The sequence below is a fragment of the Misgurnus anguillicaudatus genome, chromosome 10, assembly GCF_027580225.2.
Source record: "Misgurnus anguillicaudatus chromosome 10, ASM2758022v2, whole genome shotgun sequence".
Lineage (NCBI taxonomy): Eukaryota > Metazoa > Chordata > Actinopteri > Cypriniformes > Cobitidae > Misgurnus > Misgurnus anguillicaudatus.
The window spans coordinates 19,251,247-19,273,371 of record NC_073346.2 but is presented as its reverse complement, the minus strand read 5'-3'; the positions used below and the strand labels follow the sequence as shown (position 1 = coordinate 19,273,371).

General features: G+C 42.0%; 2 protein-coding genes across 4 annotated transcripts in view; one reads left to right on the top strand and one right to left on the bottom strand.

Moving 5' to 3' along the window:
• Positions 1-314: 314 nt before the first annotated feature.
• g6fl (g6f-like) lies at positions 315-18,265 on the bottom strand. Of its 2 annotated transcripts, none has more exons than XM_055211970.2 (12): positions 18,072-18,265; positions 17,226-17,549; positions 16,869-17,138; positions 13,169-13,201; positions 12,245-12,565; positions 11,224-11,478; positions 1,425-1,499; positions 1,208-1,330; positions 1,001-1,074; positions 801-827; positions 517-563; positions 315-396 (listed from the first exon to the last, which is right to left on the bottom strand). In XM_055211970.2, exons 1-12 carry the CDS (start codon positions 18,244-18,246, stop codon positions 375-377), a joined length of 1,746 nt encoding a protein of 581 aa, XP_055067945.2. In that variant the 5' UTR covers positions 18,247-18,265; the 3' UTR covers positions 315-374. The 2 variants fall into 2 exon arrangements, with proteins under 2 accessions (XP_055067945.2, XP_073728152.1); XM_073872051.1 differs by having other exon boundaries at positions 1,208-1,327.
• Positions 18,266-20,096: 1,831 nt separating this feature from the next.
• Positions 20,097-22,125, top strand: part of LOC129447900 (nectin-2) — a 77,286-nt gene continuing 75,257 nt past the window's right edge. The window contains exon 1 of one of the 2 annotated variants that reach the window (XM_073872053.1): positions 20,097-20,564. In XM_073872053.1, the coding sequence (XP_073728154.1) occupies positions 20,516-20,564 (49 nt within the window). In that variant the 5' untranslated portion in view covers positions 20,097-20,515. The remainder of the gene's footprint in view (positions 20,565-22,125) is intronic. The other variant, XM_073872052.1, reaches the window with a different exon arrangement.

Sequence of the window (22,125 nt, the reverse complement as noted above, 5' to 3'; positions counted from 1 at the left end):
AATAGTCACTATCTGCTGTGTGTCCACCATAATTTCTCAAAATATCTTCTTTTGTGTTCATCAGAAAAAAGAAATCCATACAAGTTCAGAACAACACGAGGATGAGCAAACGACGACAGAATTTTCACCTTAAAGTGAAATATCCATTTAATGGGCTTTTTTGAAAGGGAACCAGTGTCTCACTACTTCCAGGATAGCCTACAAAAATGTGTCATACCTGTGGCTCTCTATTACCAGAGGCATAAAGTGCATCATTTGTGTTTAATAATTTCACAGTCCTAAGTTAATATGTGTAACAAATAACATCTCACACATTTTATCTGTTGTTTTATTTAATACACAGCTTTTTTATCCATTTAATGTTTTGAAGTAGCTCAGGAACAGCACTGGTTAGATCTGTAATAAAACAGAACACACTGAAGTCAGGAGAACATTAGCTGGCTGACTGATACACAAAAAGCACATGAACAATGACACGCATGTCCCCCGCATGACCTAGAGCCAATCATTTCTCACCTTTCTAATTCTTTATAAACATCCATTTCACCCGTTGGCTTTAGAGCCTAGAGAAAAAGAGAAAGGTATGAGGATGAAAAGGGCGGAGATGTTTCAGATTTATTGTCTGGCGTTGGTTTGATTTGGTTCTGCAGCTGCTAATATCACTAATGCAACCGTGACATTACTAATAGTACAAACACACAAACAAACACACTGTCAGATAAAGACCTGCTTTTTGGAAAACACACACACACACACACAATTATTCATTGCTCTGCCCGAGAAGGACCACAATAACTCACCATGTAGACTGCGCCTTGGGGAGATGTCTGTTAGAAGAAAAGAGGGAGAGATAGAAAAAGGAAGAACCTGATTTAATAACCAAGCTGAGATAAATATACATTGAGAGATAAACACATTGATAAACAGAGAGGTAGAAAGAAGTAGCTAAAAGAAAACATTTAATAATTTAATAAAAGGAGGCGCTGTGCGTTTCAATCACCTGTCTCAAATCATCAGGATTTTCATAGATGTTTTCCACCTCTCCAGAGTGATAAGACAGTGATTGCTCAACATCTACATAAACAAACATCGGGAATTATTTCACACCAAACACTAATTTATTGTGTTTTGCTATCTGTCCAACACGACGACATTCAGATCTTTGATGGACAGACTGTGGAGTGAAATAACAAATGCAGGGCCTTACTTCGAATGGTGATGCAACAACCCTGTCTCCATAGCAACACCCCAACAGCTACGGCAATTATGGGGATTAGAAAGAGGAGCGATGAGAGGATGGTAACATGGGATGATGTTGAAACACTGTCTGCTGGAAGGAGTGTGAGAAAGACAGCACAAGAAAAAACAGGTTACACATAAGTGAGTGAAAAGTGTGCTAAGCTGAGCTATAACGATTCACTTACCTGCAGGGGGCAGTGCAGAGCTGGGAGAAAATGTTGTACCTGCAGAGTCACGAGTATAATATGGGCTAACACTGGCTTTAAGGAAATGTGAATAGAAAGAAATGGTAAAAGGCACAATGATATGGTACACGAGAGACAAACATGTAAAGCAAACGTATGGCAGACAGGCGGTGGACATGATTAGGCTTAATAAAAAAATGTTAACAACCTAAATGCATGTATTTAAAAGATGGATAGAGATATGAACCAGGCATAAAGGAATTAATATGAATAAAATATGTTTTTATATATATATATATATATGGTGAGATGATCTGATCCATACAAAAGTGAAAGATCTCATTGTTCAGTTATCACATTACTGTCATGATTCTGCCCTCTTGTCCATGTTTTAGTATTAGTCATGAGGCAGGATCATGACAGGCCCATGTTTTGTGTGAAAGCACTGGCCTTGTTTATTTAAGCCATGTGCTTTCTAGCCGTTTCCCAATGTCAAGGAAGGATCCTCGGAAGCTAGAATTTCGAGGATGCTACGTCATCGACGTCCGTCGAAGGACTGTTCCAATGTCGAGGATCCTCGAAATTTCAGCCAAGGACTGAGTCCTTCGTTCAAGAAATATCCCATATACAGGAAAGGATGCAAATTTGTATCCTTCGCGCTCTTCACGCGCTGAAATCACCCACAATCCTATGCGCGCAGCACCGAAAGCACACCTTTCAATCACGCAATGACGTAATGACGTGCACTTGCTAGCCTGTTCCATTTAACGTGTTCTCCGAATGCTTACAAGGAGCCTCGCCTTGCCTCTGAAGGAAGTGACTTGTAAGGACTAGTCCTGCCAAGGAAGTATCCTTGACATTGAGAAACGGCTAGTGTCTCGTCTCCTGACCCCGCCCCCTTGTTTCCTCATTAATTATCCCATTATTGTTTGATTCATGTCACCTGTTCCTCATTGATTTGCTTCCTTATTTAATACCCTTGTGTTTGCTGTCCTGTGCACGTTCGTTTTGTATCCAGTGTCGTTACGTTGCCTTGTCTTGCCTTGCTTGTGAATACTTTAAGTCTAGTCTAGTCTAGTCAAGTTTGCCATTGTATATTTAGTGTTTAGTCCAGTCTAGTCTTGTTCTTTGTTTAGTGTTTCAAGTCTCAGTATTTTCCCTGTTTATGTTGTTTTGCCCCCTCGTGGGTTTTGTTTTTCTTGTTTTGTTTGAATAAAGTGTCTGAGTTTATTCATCAGTCTGCGATTGGGTTCATCTATACCAAGTCCTAACAATTACAGTTTTAAGCAACAGAACATCAATATATTTCTTCATCATTTACATAATTTTCACTGAATGTTTTGACATCTGTTCTAGCTCTCCTTGACACCTTATTGCGGGGAATAGCAATGTCAGATTCAAAAATGAATAATTTAGCCTGATTATGTGAACCATATCAAATAATTTAATGAAAAGATGAGATGTGAATGACAAGTACAATTCTTTACAATTTTACATTTTTGAATCACCTTCTTCAAAAATAATTTTTAATTGCCATCTTAGAGACAACACCCCCCCTATTCCAATACCAGAAATGTGTAGAAAGTCTATTCTGTGCACCCACGTGCCCCAGAGACCCAATATCTGTGTTTTAAATAATCCATTATGATGGAGATGGGTTTCATGAAATTGATTGGTCGGGGACTGGCACTTGATTGAGCTGTGTTATTATTCATTACAGCGAGATGGTCTTTCTGCTGGGCCTTAGGCCTGTCGCACCTCCTACGGTGCCTGGAGGACTATGCATGGCAGGGGCGTCCTCTTCCCTGAGGCAGGCCTAAACCTGGCCGCATACCACATGGCTTTGCTGCAGGGTCTTCAGCTGGGGACCACCACTCATTAACGTTTCGCCCCTTGACCCAGTACGTCTCCTGGTGGCGGGGCGGTGACCAGGGACGTCTCCCTGACACCCCCTGCAGCAAAGCCTAATTGACTCCCCAAGCCTTGTCTCGTCGTCTCAGCCAGAGCCAGTGGCTTGCTTTCTCTGCTTCCTCAGAGAGCTCCTTAGTGGATCTACTCAGTATGGCTCCTCGTTGTCCCAGGTCCCTGAGCAGGCATGATGTTGATCTGCCCACAAAGCCTCTGGCTCCCACTTCCACCGGGTACAACCTCACACTCCATCCGCTTTCTCTACACTCCGCGACCAAGTCTGTGTACTTTGCCTTCTTTCTCTCATATGCAGCTTCCAGTCCCTCCTCCCATGGCACTGTCAGCTCGATCAGTATCACTGACTTTACAGCTACAGACCACAGCACCACATCTGGTCTTAATTTGGTGCTGCATATCTCCTGTGGGAAATGGAGTTGCCTTCCCAGATCTACTTCCATCTTCCACTCCGCCCCTGATGTTAATAACTTGGCGGGTGGTCTCTTGCTGGTATGCCTTGCGGATTCACCCTGCCTGAGGAAGTGGATCCTAGATCGGCTCTGTGTTGGACTTTGCTGGTTTGCCTCCTGCCGACATTTCTCCAGCACCTCTGCCAACTTCCTGAGCACTTGGTCGTGCCGCCATCTAAGCCGACCTTGTATCAGCGCTGTTTTACAGCCCGATAGAACATGCTGGAGTGAGGCGTTGATAGTCCCACAGAGATCGCAGGATTGTTCTGTTCCAAGCCATTGGTGGAGGTTTTTTGGGCACGGGAGGGTGTCGTATGTTGCCCTGATGAGGAAACTGAGCCGAGCCTGTGGCAGTTTCCAGAACTCTGCCCAGCTGATTGCTCGGCTCGCGATGCCCTCCCACGTTGTCCATCGCCCCTGCTGCCCCTGTGTCACAGACCTTACTCTGAGCTCCTCCTGCTCAATCCTGGTGACCTCTGCTACCACTAGGTCCTTCCTCTCCTTCCTACTTGCCTTGGACCATAGAATTGGTGGCTCACTCCATCCAAGGCCTGCCTGCCCTGTCTGGACCATGCCCACAATTTGCTGATGTTGTAATCTTCCAATCACCTTCTGCACCTCCTCCTTCGCCCTCCATTTCCTTCCAGTCTCCACTCTGGCATTTGCATCAGCCACTGTCCTGTCGGTGGAGTCCCTTAATTCCATCACCAGCCTTGCCTTCTCCTGCCTATAGCCCAAGGTAATGGATTTTAGGGGTAACTGAAGTGCATTACATCCATACAGACCAGCAGCCGAAAAGCATCGTGGTAGGCCGAGCCATTTGCGGATGAAGGAATTGGCTTTTGCCTCCATCCGGCTTACTGCTGATGAGGTAACCTCACACAGCTTCAGAGGCCACATCACTCTTGGGTACAGGGTGAAGTGATAACACCACACCTTGTACTTTCCAGGTAACTGGCTAGCGTCGATCCTAGACAGGCCTTCAAGTAGCTGCTGAAGGATGATTTTCCCCATATCTTTGACTGAGAGACCAGATGTGTACAGTCTTCCCAAGCTTCGGATAGGCTGATCCGCGATGCGGGGGATGTCTTCCCCGCTGATGGTGAAGGTGACTCTGTCATTTCTCTCCCCCTTTCTCAATGAGAGGCTCCTCGACTTCTGCGGCTTGAACTTCATTCTGGCCCAGGTGATCAGCTCATCCAGCCTCTTAAGCAGCCTGACTGTACATGGGGCAGTTCGTAACAAGCAGGTAATGTCGTCCATATAGCTCCTTAGGGGCGGGAGCCTCTGGCCTGCAGGCAGCCGGACACCACCCACCACCTGCCTAGCCCCGATCAAGATCACTTCAAATGCTGCCACAAAGAGGATTGGAGAAATGGAACATCCCATTGCGATCCCTACTTCCAGTTGTTGCCAGCCAGTAGTGACATTCTTCAGTACAAAGCACATGTACATTTCCTGGTAGTAGTTCATGATCATGGTCCTGATGTTGTCTGGGATGTAGAAGAATTCCAATGCGTGGGCAATCAGCAGGTGTGGCACTGACCCATAGGCATTTGCTAGATCTAGCCATATGACATGCAGATCAGTCTTCTCCCTCTTAGCCGTCTGGATCTGTTCCCAAATCATGGAAGCATGTTCTACACAGCCAGGGAAACCTGGAATCCCGGCTTTCTGACAACTGGTATTAATGTAGTTGTTCTCTGTGAGGTAGGTGGTCACTCTTCTTGCCATCACAGAGAAGAAAATTTTCCCCTCCACATTCAATAGAGCTATGCTTCTAAATTGCTCAATGGTCTTAGCGTTCTGTTGTTTGGGAATAGCGACTGCCACTGCCCTCTGCCACTCGGATGGTATGGTCTGCTTATTCCATGTGGTTCTCATCAGGGTCCACAGCAGCTTCAGCACTCCTGGGCAGTGCTTATACAGTTTGTAAGGTATCCCATTCGGGCCTGGTGCTGAAGCAGATCTTGCCCGCTGGATCACCTGCTTGATCTCCCTGAACTTTGGTGGTGATGCATCAAACAGGGCTGATGGTTCTGAAGGTCTAGGCACATAGCCTGGTGAATCTAGGGGTTTATTCCTTGCTGGGTCACTATACTGAGTGTGGATGTATTCCTGCAGTTCTTCTTTGGAAACATCCAGAATTCCGCTTGTCTTCTCCTCAAGGAGGCTGCGTGCATACCGGAATGGGTTTCTGAAGAAACTGGATCTTTCCTTCTCCTTTCTTTTCCTCCGCCTTCTAATGCGTTCTGCTCTCCTGAGGTTAGCAAGACGTTGTCTTATCTCATCCCAGAGGGTTTTCAGACCCTCCTTCTCAGGCTCTTCTGCCTTCCTCCAACGCTTGCGGAGCTGCCTTCTGCTTATCACCAGGTCATCGATTTCTTTCTCTCTCCTGCCTTTTGATCTTACTGAGGCTTCTTTGATAGTCACCTCGCCAAACCTGTTGCTGCATTCTTCATACAGGATCTCCCCAACCAGGTTAAGCTTGGCTATCACTGACCCGCGCAGAGCTTTTTGCAGTAGCCCAGTCAGATGTTCATCCAACTTTCTCCACTCCTCAAACTCATTGGCCTTTGGCCACTTGATTTTGTTCCTTCTGTGTGGGTTTTTTAAGTTCCTGGCCCTTTGTCTCAACTCCGTTCTTGGGGGTGCTACTGAGTTCTCTTCTTGGGGTTCATCAACATCCCTTTCTTCCTCCTCTGTCCTCTCCTCCTGCTCTGCCTCTGCAACATTGGGCCCATTGGTACTGTGGTTGTCAACCCGACCATGGATCCCATTTGTCTGACCCGCCCGCACCGGGGCAGTGCAAGGTTGCTTCAGGCTACCAACACCACACTTCTTCTTTCCCATGTGGATGTGAAGTCCCCTCAGAGTTGTGGTTTTTTCCCAGCCACACCCACATCTCCTTGGGATTTTCTCTTTTGCCGATACCCTTGCGTTCGTTACCGTGTGATCCGTCCTTGTTGGCCCTTCTTTCATCCCGCCTCTCGGAGGGCCTTCGGGTTGTTTTCTTTGTTTCCTCTTCGTAGTAAGCTTTGGGTGTCTTCCTCTTGGAAAACTAGAGGATAGGGTTACCAACCCGCCTCCCCCGGCGCAGTCTCTCCTGCTGTCACCAGTCTTTCCTGGTTGTCCTCCAGTCTTCCCTGGACTCCAACTGCTCTATTCACTGTAGCCACTGTCTCCAGTAATGCTTTATTCATTACAGCGAGATGGTCTTTCTGCTGGGACTTAGGACTGTCTCACCTCCTACGGTGCCTGGAGGACTATGCATGGCAGGGGCGTCCTCTTCCCTGAGGCAGGCCTAAACCTGGCCGCATACCACATGGCTTTGCTGCAGGGTCTTCAGCTGGGGACCACCACTCATTAACGTTTCGCCCCTTGACCCAGTACGTCTCCTGGTGGCGGGGCGGTGACCAGGGACGTCTCCCTGACACCCCCTGCAGCAAAGCCTAATTGACTCCCCAAGCCTTGTCTCGTCGTCTCAGCCAGAGCCAGTGGCTTGCTTTCTCTGCTTCCTCAGAGAGCTCCTTAGTGGATCTACTCAGTATGGCTCCTCGTTGTCCCAGGTCCCTGAGCAGGCATGATGTTGATCTGCCCACAAAGCCTCTGGCTCCCACTTCCACCGGGTACAACCTCACACTCCATCCGCTTTCTCTACACTCCGCGACCAAGTCTGTGTACTTTGCCTTCTTTCTCTCATATGCAGCTTCCAGTCCCTCCTCCCATGGCACTGTCAGCTCGATCAGTATCACTGACTTTACAGCTACAGACCACAGCACCACATCTGGTCTTAATTTGGTGCTGCATATCTCCTGTGGGAAATGGAGTTGCCTTCCCAGATCTACTTCCATCTTCCACTCCGCCCCTGATGTTAATAACTTTGCGGGTGGTCTCTTGCTGGTATGCCTTGCGGATTCACCCTGCCTGAGGAAGTGGATCCTAGATCGGCTCTGTGTTGGACTTTGCTGGTTTGCCTCCTGCCGACATTTCTCCAGCACCTCTGCCAACTTCCTGAGCACTTGGTCGTGCCGCCATCTAAGCCGACCTTGTATCAGCGCTGTTTTACAGCCCGATAGAACATGCTGGAGTGAGTCGTTTATAGTCCCAGAGATATCTCAGGATTGTTCTGTTCCAAGCCATTGGTGGAGGTTTTTTTGGGCACGGGAGGGTGTCGTATGTTGCCCTGATGAGGAAACTGAGCCGAGCCTGTGGCAGTTTCCAGAACTCTGCCCAGCTGATTGCTCGGCTCGCGATGCCCTCCCACGTTGTCCATCGCCCCTGCTGCCCCTGTGTCACAGACCTTACTCTGAGCTCCTCCTGCTCAATCCTGGTGACCTCTGCTACCACTAGGTCCTTCCTCTCCTTCCTACTTGTGTTATGGTATGTGACCTCTTCAGTGACCTACATCATTTCACTAACTAAATGTTCTTGTCATGCATTATAAAAACTGAGTTCAATGAAGCACAACAGAAATGCAGCCTATCACTCAAACAACAAACGAATCACTCATCTCTGTACTGCAGCTTCCACATTGTGAAAAATGAGCTGCTCAGCTTAAAAAAATAAAGACACCCATTTGCATGTAAAATGCATTCATGTACTACTCTGTAAAAATGATACCGTGCATTTTATTATTTTATGTTACTTTAACTTAACAAATTAATTTAAACAATTTCAACTTGTTTTTATAAGTTATGTCAACTTAGCACAATCACAACTGAAAAAAGTAGGTTGAATTGAATTGTATAATTAAGTTGTTTAAACTTCATGCTGCATTTTTTACAGTGTAAATTCTCCTAAATAGATAGACTTAATCCAAAAATGAAAATTCGGTCACCAAAAATGTATTTGTTCTAATGAGCACGAAGGAAAATATTTTGAGCAATGTAACCAAACTGTTCGTAAGCCCCATTCACTTCCATATAGGAAAAAAGAATACTATGGAAGTATCACTTCCTCAAGTTGATGTGGCTCAAAAACTGTTTGATTACGAACATTGCTGAAAATATCTTCATTCATGTTCATTAAAACAAAAACATTTATACAGTTTTGTAACAACAAAAGAGTGAGTAAACGATTGATTCATTTTTGGGTAAACCATCCTTTTAAACTTAAAACGTTGTGTCATGACCAAAATTTGCATCATTATTACAATTACTATTTTTAAAGGCGGGGTGCATGATCTCTGAAAGCCAATGTTGACATTTGAAATCACCTAAACAAACAATAGAATTTGGACTTTCTTTTGATAGTCCCGCCCCACACATTCGCAACCCAGGCAACGATGTCAGATAGTAGACACGCCCTTTACTGCTGATTGGCTACGAGTGCATACCTGTCAAGTTTTGGAGGAAATTTTTCGGCGCCCACCACGAGCAGTCCTACCAACCCAAACAAGCTCCAGTATTCCTTACATTTTAAGACTGGTGCTATAGCCTAAATGACAACACAAAATGGTATATATAAGGGGTGTCAAACTCATACGCTGAGGGCCGGATGGTAAATAACGCCACGATGTGAGGGACGGATAATTTTTTTAAACCATAGTGTGCTGATAATTGTGTTAAAATTAACTAAACAAACTAATTTATTAGCAAGAAAACTAGTGAAACACACAGCTCTGTGAAAACTACATTTCACAAGTCACACTCATACTGTACATACTATACACACAAATTTGCATCTGTACAAAACCCACTGGCATTAGGTTGAAAAGCCTTAATTTAACTTCTTTTGCATTATACCTTAATGACAAAATTATTTATAAACCATTCACTTTTCTTGTTATGAGAACAGTCATTTAGAAAATGAAAATTCTAGATGGGGCAGTGGCCCAAACCAAAAAGGGCACTAAGGGGGGTGGTACTATTAGTATGGTTAAGTAAAGTATTATAAATATATGATGTGTTACTATATTACTAGAATTAACTTAGACAAGTGATTACAAGTGATTATAATGGGAAATATAATAAATAACAAGAATTAAAGTGTGACAATAAATATTCTATATGATTTACCTGCTGGCTTGATAAAGCTTTGAATCCATGTTTGCAATGTTGAACTGCCAGCAGCCTCCCTTTCCGTTCTCTGTCTTTATTTTGTGAAGGCATTGTTGTTTTTTATTTTTTTTGTCTACAAAGTGTGCCAACAACAGCAAATTTAGTGTTTATATTAACTTAGATCTGATCGGGAACATTAAATCCATTAGACAAGCGATAATACTAAGAATGTGGTTATTTTGTTGTTGTTTGCTTGCTAAGTTGTTAGCACTTTTAGAACACCGACAGCAAATCATTACCGGAAGAAATACATAAACAAACTTCCAAATGAGTAATTCTGCGGTTTAACAACTGATATATTATGTAATAAATCTACCTGTTAATGCAACGAACTTCAGAAACTGTCGTCCAGGCAGAGAGCGGAGCGGGCGTGAAAAAACGAAGTGGATTAGCGGAATCTGTGGATCTTTTGCGTGAGGCTAGTGACAGAGCTCAGATAGATTGGGAATGTTTTTATTACTCTGCCCGGGGCATTATTATTTTTTAATAACGGAGGTTAAAATATGGGAGATTTACGGGAAAATACTAATACGGGAGGACGGCGGGAAAGGAGGGTAAAATACGGGACTTTCCCATCCAAAATGGGATACTTGACAGGTATGTACGAGTGTGTTTTGGTACTTGGCCTGACTCCCTTTTCCAAAGTGTTTTAAAAAAAAATCATGCACCCCGCCTTTAAGTTATATTTTTTGGCCATTTTTGCCTTTATTTTAAAGTGAGTAAGGAGAGGACAGGAAACTATAAGGTGGAGATAGGAGTATGGAATCGGCAAATGACCACGAGCCGGGACTCGAACTCGGGTCGCCGAAAGTGCGAAAGCACCACATGTCGGAGCACAGCCCACTACACCATCGGCTCCAACACAATTACTTTTTTAGATACTTTTAGTTACATTTTAAGGATTTATCTATTTAAACCATTGTTAACTTGGTGCTTTTGACATCATTACACAAGCTTACACATGTGCGTGAACCACCTTAACTCACCACACACATCAGACACCTGCTGCAGGAAACATGATAAGAGTTTTTAACAGAACTGATCATTTTAGTATAGCAGGGTCATTGTTAGTGACAGGACAGCATTGTCCTAGACCCTGTGATGAGAGGAGGGGGACTTTATTTTATAGTACGGTCAACTCATTGGACCCAGAGGTAATGAGGGCCCAAATTTAGCAACTGCCCTAATTAGAGAAACACTTACTGACCTCACAGGACAGCAAGTTACAAAATGTAACAAAATCAACAAGAGTTTAAATAAAACTGGCGAAGGGTACAGAGCACTTTTAACACCGGTACATTAAAAAACACTCATCTCATACCAACTGAGTGTAAATAGGATCTAAACTGTATATATTCTTACCTGTACTGGACATCTGAACATAATAGATGTATTTGACTGAGTTTCCATTCTCCAAAGTAAGAGTGCAAGCATACTCTCCAGCAGTCTCAGGGGTCACGGGATAAGGCACGGAGATCGTGCTGCTGCCCAATACAGCGTTTAGTTGCAGATGGCGACTGGGATTCTTTACATGAGACCACTTTATGAACTCGACCTGAGATCGCTCCGAGTACTTACAGATCAGTTCCAGGGAAGAGCTTGATGATTTGGTTTCACCTGATGAATGAATGAATAGATGGATAATTAGAGAGCAAAAACAGTCAGTGGAGGGTTAAATTACACATATTCATTAAGCAGGCAGGTGGAGCCGGTCAGACGTGGTTGACTGTGACTGATGTACAGTGTCTCTTCAAACCCACGGCCATATCAATCCTGATGTAATTGAGCTGAGCCGTTACCACGGTAATGCCACAACCCACAGAGTTGTCAGCGGCAACGAGCAGGTGTAATTGCACATAATGAGATCTGTAATGAGGCCTACTATAATACATTACATTAGAGGAAGAGGTGGGATATATATATAAAAGAAAAGAGAGGAAAGTAAAAGGCTTGAGCAAGAATAAAGAAGAACTTAAAGTAGAACAAAGGGTGATGAGATTAAACTGAAAGTTGAGACACTGATTGATAGACTCCTGCATGCAGATCTGCTGTGATTAATGTAACAGCCAGTGCAATAATAAAATACAAGATCAGTGATGCAGGCACATGCATCATTAAAAATCAATGAACATGCTTATGTGCACATCTGATAATGAGTGCCTCTTTGCACATGATAGTTGCAGAATGTTAAAAAAAATATTTGTAATGTTTGTAATCACAACTGACTGTGTTTCTCAGTTAGTTAGGCTATGATTTAAGGGCTTCATGGTTAGCACCTTCCAAAGATGAAACAACATTGATGGGAAAACTAGCATAAGATGTATACTCTTGCCCTATGTAATACTCTCTGTATAGTATGTGCTGTATTATAAAAAAGTGTTACCATGTAAAACACTTAATGTGCTGCTTTGGCTGTAAGCCTTATCATCCAGAAAGACCTCACAAAGATACGATCCTCCATCGTTTAGGGCTGGGATTAACAGAAAGGAGAAGTTCCCAGCAGCAGCCAAGGAGGCGGGGTCTATCAAATGGAGGTGGGGCATGGACTTGTTAGTGTAGCTCCGCCTCCAGCGGTCAAACTGAAATAAATGCTCCATTTTTGAATCATGACGCTTCCTGTAAAGCATCACATAGTCACCCAAGACAGGAGGGCAGGATAGAGTAACCGATGAATAAGAGAGGGCTGCCAAAGACCTTGGGGTTTCTGAAGAGGACATAAGATAGGAGAAATTATAAAGAAATGTAAAATGACCGAATAGACGCTTGAAAATGTGCAAATAAAGGCAAAAGAACATAAAGAGGAAGCCAAAAGAGTGAAATAATAGGCTGTGATACATGAACAATATCATTAATTTGGACTGATCCAGTCCACATGGTAATTCACTATGCTGCTAGTCGCTTCAGATTCTTTGTTCTTGAGACAGTCAAGCGAAAAGAACATCATGAGTCTGAGAGCAAAGTCTTATGGGGAGATATCAAGAATGAGAGAGGCATTGAAATGGGGATTATGTTATTAAGCTTACAGAAAGCTCTTCAGAAACATTCTTCTCTCAAATTTAATAACCCCGATTAAACATTTGCTGACACAGACCATGAGAAGAACAAGCCATGTTTGTTTGAAACAAATAAATTACATTAATCAAATTATTTTAGGTGGTTCAATAATAAAGCATACAGAATAATTTAGTGTAGTATTAAAAAAGGTCTGTCAAGGAGAATGGTTAAGTGTGATTGCTTTGGGTAAATGCAGCACATAGGGTAGGTCCTATTTAACACATAATACTGCAGTAACAATAGAGTCTTTTACCTAGTGTCATATCTTTAAATGCAAACACCTCCTCTGAAAGAAAGAGTGGGACACAGAGAAAGAGTTAGATTTGTGTTATAATGAGGTTGTGATAATCTCTGTTCTTCACAGGCTGCCTGTACTTCACACCTGTAACTTAGTTTCAATGAGATTATTTTTAAAGATTTTAAACTTTACTAAATTCAAGTTTAATGATAATGACTATAAGGTATAATGCAATATTAGTTTATTGTGTGTGTTTAACTATAGCCATTGTAAAATATCTGTTGTGAAAAATTGTCAAAATTGTCCCAGATGTCACTGGGACAGAAAACTCTTAAAATGCACACATTTGCACCTATAGGTTCCCATATGGCAAAAAATATATGTTTTTAAATATGTTTCAAAATATACAATAAATGGCCACAAAATATTTGCTGCATACTTTTGTCATAAATTAATAAATTACTGTCATTGCATTATTATTACTGCTACATTTTTGTAGATTACACTAGGATTTAGCGTTCTCAATATGTCAAATTAATTTGCATTCCTAAAGGGGGGGGGGGTGTCATGTAAACTGTTACTACATTATTTGTATCATCTGATGACCTTGAACAAAAACAAATTAGGCCTACCTGTGGGCCCCTGACCTTTTAGAAACTAACTCTCACTATGTCATTTCTTTACCTAAATGGTGATGACATATGACAACTCTTAAAGGTTTCCAATAATATATAGTTTCTCAAGGTTGTTTAAGTTTAGAATAGGGTATTAGTGCTTTACATTCCCAGACAGCAGACGACTCTGGGCCGGATCTGCACCGGATCAGCGCCAGAGCTGTTGACTTCGGCGCAGATCCGGACCGGATCCGGCCCAGAGTCGTCATTTGTAAAAAACCACTTTGTTCAGCTATGATCAGCTGTTAAGCCGAGCTTTCAATGTTGTCGTGAAAAGGTTGGTTGTTTTTAGTCACATGACCTGCAATCGCTTGCGGGTTCCAGCACTCTGTCTGTAAATTATGCCGGAAAAGTCTGCAAACATGGCAGCCATGTATCGGCCGATGCCGATACACATAAAACTCGCAAATATCGGCCCGATATATCGGCCGGCCGATATATCGGTCTATCACTAATATGTGCCCCGTCAAGAGCAGAATACGTTGTTTTTCATTACTATATTCGCAAAATGTATGTTAATGTACTACAGTATAAGGCATAGTACACATCAAGAGTTCTGATCCGTCACAGCAGCACTACACATCTGTGCAACTGTGATTGTACTGTAGCCTATGTCAGCATTGCATTCTCTTCCCATCTCAACAACAGTTTAATGCTTACTCACACATCCAAACGTAGTCAGAGAAGTGCCTCATCTTCTTTCCAATCGCATGAACGTTGCGAAACAGAAGTCGCATCCTCTCAATGAATCACTCAATTTGCATCGGTGATATGCGCAGGTTGATAAGAAATGAGCGGGTGCCGGTTACGAGTCATCCAAAAATATTTTAATGATATTCATGCCGCGGTCAGTCGGTCGAGTTTAAAAACTATTTTGAACAATTGCGGGCGGGTTATAGTGACGGGTCGTTCGCGAACGAGGCGGCAGCAGAGCCGAATCTTCAAACGCAGGCTTGGGTGGGAACGTAAGAGGCCAGAAGAGCCGAATCTATGAAAAGAGCCGGACTGCCATCACTAAAATGTAGAGCCGGAGCTGGAGCCGAAAGAGCCGAATCTATGGAAAGAGCCGGACTGCCCATCACTTGCGGGTTAGTTGAAAATGTCGGTCGGGAGTGGGTTGTTCCTACAATGACCCGCGCATCACTGATTCGCATTGGCTACCCGCCAATGTGGCTGGTAGATTGACAGTGTTACCCGCCAATTGCAAAATCCACCCGCATTTGGCGCGTGGTCGGGTGTTAATTTCATGCCCTGATTAGTGCTATACATTTGAAAACATTTTAGAAAATGCAAAACACAGAAGTAAACGTAGGCGACAGTTAATTAAATAAAAAATATTTTTTACTTCAAAAATATATAAATATTTTTAATAAACTTGTATTTAGCATATATTTTAAATATATTTTGGTCAAGAATACATTTCTTACCATAAGGGTTGTAATAGCTTGCCCTTGAAATATATTTTAAAATAAACACTCACCTAAAGGATTATTATTAACACCATACTAATACTGTGTTTGACCCCCTTTTGCCTTCAGAACTGCCTTAATTCTATGTGGCATTGATTCAACAAGGTGCTGAAAGCATTCTTTAGAAATGTTGGCCTATATTGATAGGATAGCATCTTGCAGTTGATGGAGATTTGTGGGATGCACATCCAGGGGATGAAGCTCCCGTTCCACCACATCCCAAAGATGCTCTATTGGGTTGAGATCTGGTGACTGTGCGGGCCATTTTAGTATAGTGAACTCATTGTCATGTTTAAGAAACGAATTTAAAATGAATTGAGCTTTGTGACATGGTGCATTATCCTGCTGGAAGTTGCCATCAGAGGATGGCTACATAGTGTTCATTAAGGGATGGACATAGTCAGAAACAATGCTCAGGTAGGCCGTGGCATTTAAACGATGCCAAATTGGCACTAAGGGGCTATAGGGTGTGCCAAGAAAACATCCCCCACACCATTACATCACCACCACCAGCCTGCACAGTGGTAAGAAGGCATGATGGATCCATGTTCTTATTCTGTTTACACCAAATTCTGACTCTACCATCTGAATGTCTCAACAGAAATCAAAACTCATCAGACCAGGCAACATTTTTCCAGTCTTCAACTGTCCAATTTTGGTGAACTTGTGCAAATTGTAGCCTCTTTTTCCTATTTGTAGTGGAGATGAGTGGTACCCAGTGGGGTCTTCTGCTGTTGTAGCCCATCCGCCTCAAAGTTGTGGCTTCACAAATGCTTTGCTGCATACCTCGGTTGTAACGAGTGGTTATTTCAGTCAAAGTTGCTCTTCTATCAGCTTGAATCAGTCGGCCCATTCTCCTCTGACCTCTAGCGTCAACAAGGCATTTTCGCCCACATGACTGCCGCATACTGGATGTTTCTCCCTTTTCACACCATTCTTTCTGAACCCTAGAAATGGTTGTACGAGAAAATCCCAGTAACTGAGCAGATTGTGAAATACTCAGACCGGCCCGTCTGGCACCAACAACCATGCCACGCTCAAAATTGCTTAAATCACCTTTCTTTCCCATTCTGACATTCAGTTTGGAGTTCAGGAGATTGTCTTGACCAGGACCACACCCCTACATGCATTGAAGCAACTGCCATGTGATTGGTTGATTAGATAATTGCATTAAATTGAACAGGTGTTCCTAATAATCCTTTAGGTGAGTGTATGTTGATGTAGGTTAAAACTATAAATACATTTTTTTATTCAAAAATATATTTTATTGAGCTTTACTTTCTACAAAATGTATTTAGCATTTATTTAAAAAAAAATTGGCCAGAAAGAAATTTATTTTCTTGCCGCATGGGTTGGTACATACTGGTACCATTCAGTGCACATTAGTCCCTCAAAAGTATGGTACCAAAGGCATAAATATCTGTATCTAAATCTTTACCATATTAGGATCTTTTAAAAGAGTACTGCCCCAGTGACAGCTTGGGACAATTTTTTGACCATGTTTTAAATGGTAACATTTTGTGGGCAACATCTATTACTTGTATGCTGTCAAAAGATATTTCCAAATCTCACCGTTCACTGTAACAATGACACTGTGCTCTGAGACATATGTGCCACTGTTACCATGGACACTGATTCTGCAGGTATAGACTCCACTGTCTATACTTGTGATGATAGGCAGCTTGCTGAGCAGACTGCCCGTGGCGCGGGTGATCTCAGTGTATAGCTCTTTGCCCGAGGGAGACACCCATGTTCCCTGAATGTCCACAGAGGGGGGAGACACCAGAGCTGTCAATCTTAAAGTTCTGTCCAACATGACGGGGGGTGTAGGTGTGACTGTTACTAAGAGAGGGAGAAAATGCTTGGAGATATCAGACATATTAACATTTGAAACATTTTGGTGTGGTATCTCAATAGCTTAAACTCAACTTTTAACCAAGGTGAGCAGAACGGTCTTCTGCTGTTGCTTTTTGTCCCCACCCTCAATCAAACAGTTGTACAGTTCAGGTGTTGCAGCTTTGAAGATGAGCGAGCCATTTGTAGTGATCTCAAAAGTTCTGCCTTCAAACACCATGCTAATGTGTACGCGTCTCGAGTCAGGGCTGACTTTTGAAAACAGATCTGACCAGCGATTCCCTCCCACTGACCTCACTTTCCAGGTAAGCATTACAGAAGATGCAGGCGGTGAATCGAAGCAGGACAGGGTGATGGATTCACCCTCACGTACCATGATCACACTGTTCCATACATCACCTGAATAAACAGATTTCTTTATGCACAGAAAGTTCATTCTCATGATATTTCATTATAACATGGATTAGGAAGCAAAGTTGAGCGTTCATTGTAAGTTAAATGCAATTATCAAACCTAATGGAATTTCCTGTGGTGCACTTAGATAACAGGGATTCATCTTTAAGTACTTTAGTCCCTAATGTAATTAAATTATTTACACTTGTCTTGAATATGTAACTTTCTTTAACATCATCTACTCTTAATATACTTGACAAAACAAAACACAAAGTTCATCATATTCCAATGATAGTGCTCCAGTATATGTTATAATAACAATCTTTTAATATACACTGTAAGTAAAAAATTGTCAAAATGTGTACTTCAGCTTTAATAAAAGTACAGCTTAGCACCAAAGAGTTCATACCTCTGAGGTACATACTAGTACTAAAGAGTGCATATTAGTATCTCAAATGTGGACGTTTATGTAGTTTGAACTTTCTATTTCAAGTTTCTATCATAAATATAAAAACAGATGTTCATCACCTGTAGCGAGTGAAGGGATAAAACATATACCAGAAAAAACAAGTATGACCGTAAGAGAATACATCCTTATGGTGGTGCTGGAGAGAAACATATTCAGACTGTCAGTAAAAACAATAATCCTCAGACACAGAAGACTGAATTTAGTGATGCCTATGTGTGAGATTATTAAATGCATGTGTGTTCATCTGTTGTGCATTAAACTTCATGGCCGGGCAGGAAAAAGCCTGACGGTTGGGGCTGGGTACAGTCGTGTGACAGAAACTGATAAACACATTAAATGTCAACTCACACACAGAACGGAAGCAGGATTCTAAATACTGAGGCAGATAAAACAAGACACACATTAATATATATGTCTTAAAATAATGGTCTGTGCATTTATATGTCTGGAGTCATTGAATATATAGCCTTGCAATGTGTTCACAAAGATCATATGCATAAACAATTGCCTTTCAAGTACCTAAGGTGACCAAATTTTAAAATGCAAAGCAGGGACATTTCCTAGTTCAATGGTCAAAATATCCTGAACATTTTATTTGTTATTATCTATAAATTAAACAACCGAGACAAAGCATTTTTAGTCTTTTTATTGTTGTGGGTTTTTGGAGAACAGAACACACACACACACACAAAAAATGGGGACATCAGGTCACCTTAATTATATTGAACTTTCTACCATAGGAAAAGTGTGTGTGCATGTGCGTGTGTGTGTGTGTTAGGGAGGGAGGGAAAGTAGATAAGTAAAATGAATTAAGAAATGTAATCAGAAATAGTCTTTAGCTTCTGGCTAAATGTCTTTACATTCCTGTAAATGTCTTTAATTAAAGCTAACAGACTTATCAGTACCTCCAAGTCCCATTACCAGCTCAGCTCTTAATTACCTTCCTGCAAAAGAATGAGAAAGAGTCTATAAGAAGGGAGATAAAAGTGAATGAAGAAAAGTGAAATGGAGAAAGGGTTGACAGGATAAGTGAGAAGGGAAAGAGAAACATCACAGAGAACAAACTAGGGCAAAGCAAATGATGAAAGTCATAGTACCGCACGTGACATCCTGCCTGCGTGCAAAATCAGATAGAGAGAATCCATGAAGAGATAGATGCTTAAGTTATAATTTAATGGGGTGGCAGAAGTGACACTGAATGGGATTACTGAGATAGAGTCAAGCACTTCTGGCCATTAGTACAGGCCTGGACTTTCATCATAACGGATCTCACTCAGAGAGTATTGTTCAATGTAAATGCATTTTGTATCCGGAAATGCAACTTACCATATCTTCCAGGAAAAAACAATGTTAATTTGGAGACGCAGTTGTGCTGATGTTGTCTACTTTATTACAAGTGTCTTTACTGGGGCAGAGGGGTCAATTGAAGTGTGCAAGTGTTTCACAAATGACTTCTAGCTGTAGTGTATTAATGGCACCAGCAGGAGGAGCCCTGGAGCTGCTTGTGGTCATATGAATGTTTACTCAAAACTTATAACTTCCCTAAAATACATTTGAGAGGCTTTTTGGCATCTCAGTGAAGCTCATTATGCTAAATGAATTTATTTCCGAGCCTAAATTGGAAACAAAACAAACCGCATTTTTACTGAAACACCACAATAAGTGAGCTGTTAGTTTCAGTGTAATTTAACCCTTTTCACAATATCTACTTCAGGCAGCATATTCGATGTAAATAGCTTAAAAGTTTTTATAAGTTTTTAAGCTTTTAATATTGTATGACCCAAACATATTTTATAGTCTCACGTGGTTTACTCTGCAAAGGTGTTTGATTTTTTTTTCAAATTAGTGGGTTTATTTTTGGTTTTATGTTGAACAGGGTGATCCAGTAGTTAGTATAACGTTACACATAATTTCTCATTTCTAATTTGGGGACTGTTAACTAGAATTAATTTTAAACTTTTAAAATATTGGTCAAAGCTCTACTGGACAATGGAAAGTACCCGAGCATCTAGAAATTTAGGTGTTTGAAACCGGCGTGACGTCAGCATGACATCACGCGATTCTGTCGAATCAGCGCAGTGCTCTCTCCGACGGAGTTTCAACAGAATTCAACAATCCCAGAGCGGCGACAGGTTGAGACTCCCGTCTGCGAAGCCTCCAACTCATTTACAGGATATTTATTCACTTGTAGGACGTTTCCTACCTGTCATCCGGACCCTCGGGGCAGTTTCGAAGGACTTTATACGATTTAAAGGGAATTTTGAACCGAGATTGTCTGTTAGTTTGAGAGGCACGCGCTGAATAGAGACAGGCGCATCTTATTTATAAGTTTCAGTACTTACCGATCGAAGGAAACCAGAATAAACGCTTAACAGTTTTAATCTAACGTTACGGCGATTATCAGTGGACTGTTTTGTCAGATTTTTACGGCTTTCAGCTGATTTAATTCAACAAGCGGACAACAGACGCATTAATCAAGTTGGACTGTCCACCCTTTTCCCTGATGAACATGTCAAGAATGTTAGGCGCACTCTTACTCCTAATTCTTCAAGGTAAGATTATATATAAGTTAATCAGTTTTAGCAATGACAAACTGTCAGAGGTAATGAATCACACTGTTTTCTTTCGGTTTCAATCTAATATATTTATCCAATGAGCTGGCGCAACTCGATATCATGTCAGAATTTCCTACTGTGTATTTCTTCCCAATAGTGTGTGCGCTCTTCCCACACGCTTCTTCAATGACTCTATTTGTCTTCTATTTGTCCTTTAAACAGATTGTCAGATGTTAACTTACGTATAATAACTTTGACCGTTCATGTTTTATAGACATATAGATTGCATAAGTTTGGTTTCGGTCAGCGCCATTTTCACTAGGTGTGGCTTTGGCATGTGTGGTAGGTGTTTGCAGGTGTGTTTGTTTGCGAAACTAGATGCACTACCATTGCGTCCTTCAATGCCCTCTTCCTTCTACCACATTTTCTCTCAGTCCTCCTCACGTCCCTTGGCGTCTTTCACCCCCTCACGCTTTCAAATCACATCCAATTATTTCCAGCTGAAATGACACGAATAAATGAACGTAAATCGATCTCGCGCGACAAAAGCAACAGGGTGTTGCCGACGTTAATTTTGTGGTGTAAGTTTCAGCCTGGTGTATCGTTTCAGGATTTCATTTGAAGCTGTATAAATCACTCTCGCACATTTTCTTTGTTGAATTTATTCAATTAATCAGTATAGACAAAAGTGCATTATTTCGTCGGGACTGCACAGATCGGTTAATGATGGTTACGTCACTGCTTTTTCTGTCGTCATAATTTACCTTTCGTCTCATGCAGTATGCCGTTCGGCTAGTCTTTTATGACAGGTTGTGCTGTACAGTTGTGTCTCCGTTTGCAGCTTTACTTTTCGCTTTGTCGTTTAATAATTCAGTGGCTGTGTCACGGTTCGCAGGTGCACTACACCTGACAGCGAGCTGGAAAGGAACTGGTGTTGAGTGTCAAGAGAAAAAAAGTGGCGTGTTAATGTCCAACCGAGCGCCTGTAATGTTGTTACTTTGATCTTTACTTTTTTCTTAATGACCTCACAATCCGTGTAGCGAAACGATGAATCATTTGTTACGTAAAAATGAGTAAGACGTAGCGGTAGCCTACTTCACAATGTAGTGACGTCACACGACGCAGCTCTTAATCTTAATCGCTTGCATCATAATTTATAAACGACATTCACTCCTTTAACTTATTCATAGGCTGGGCCATCTTCTGCCTGGGCCCATTTCACAGTACATCAGCAGCACTTCAGGGGGAAAAACTGGAATATCGAAACAAAGGATTTGTTTTATTTATGAACCGAGCAGTGGAAGAATAGGTCATGATTGTTTAGTTTAACGCAACAGTATAAACAGTCCTTGTGTTTTCTCTTTTACCTTCTTCCTCGCATCCGTTTACTTGGGTGTCCTGGGAGCTTTTGCCTTTATTCGCAGCAGCTGTGGAATATTTTAGGGGTCAAAGCATTGTTTTGTGCCCCTGGAGACTTCCCTTACTGTGTTCCTATTGAAAACACTTAAACGCATTGAAGTGTATGATTTATTTTATTAACGTCAGGATTTTTTTAATG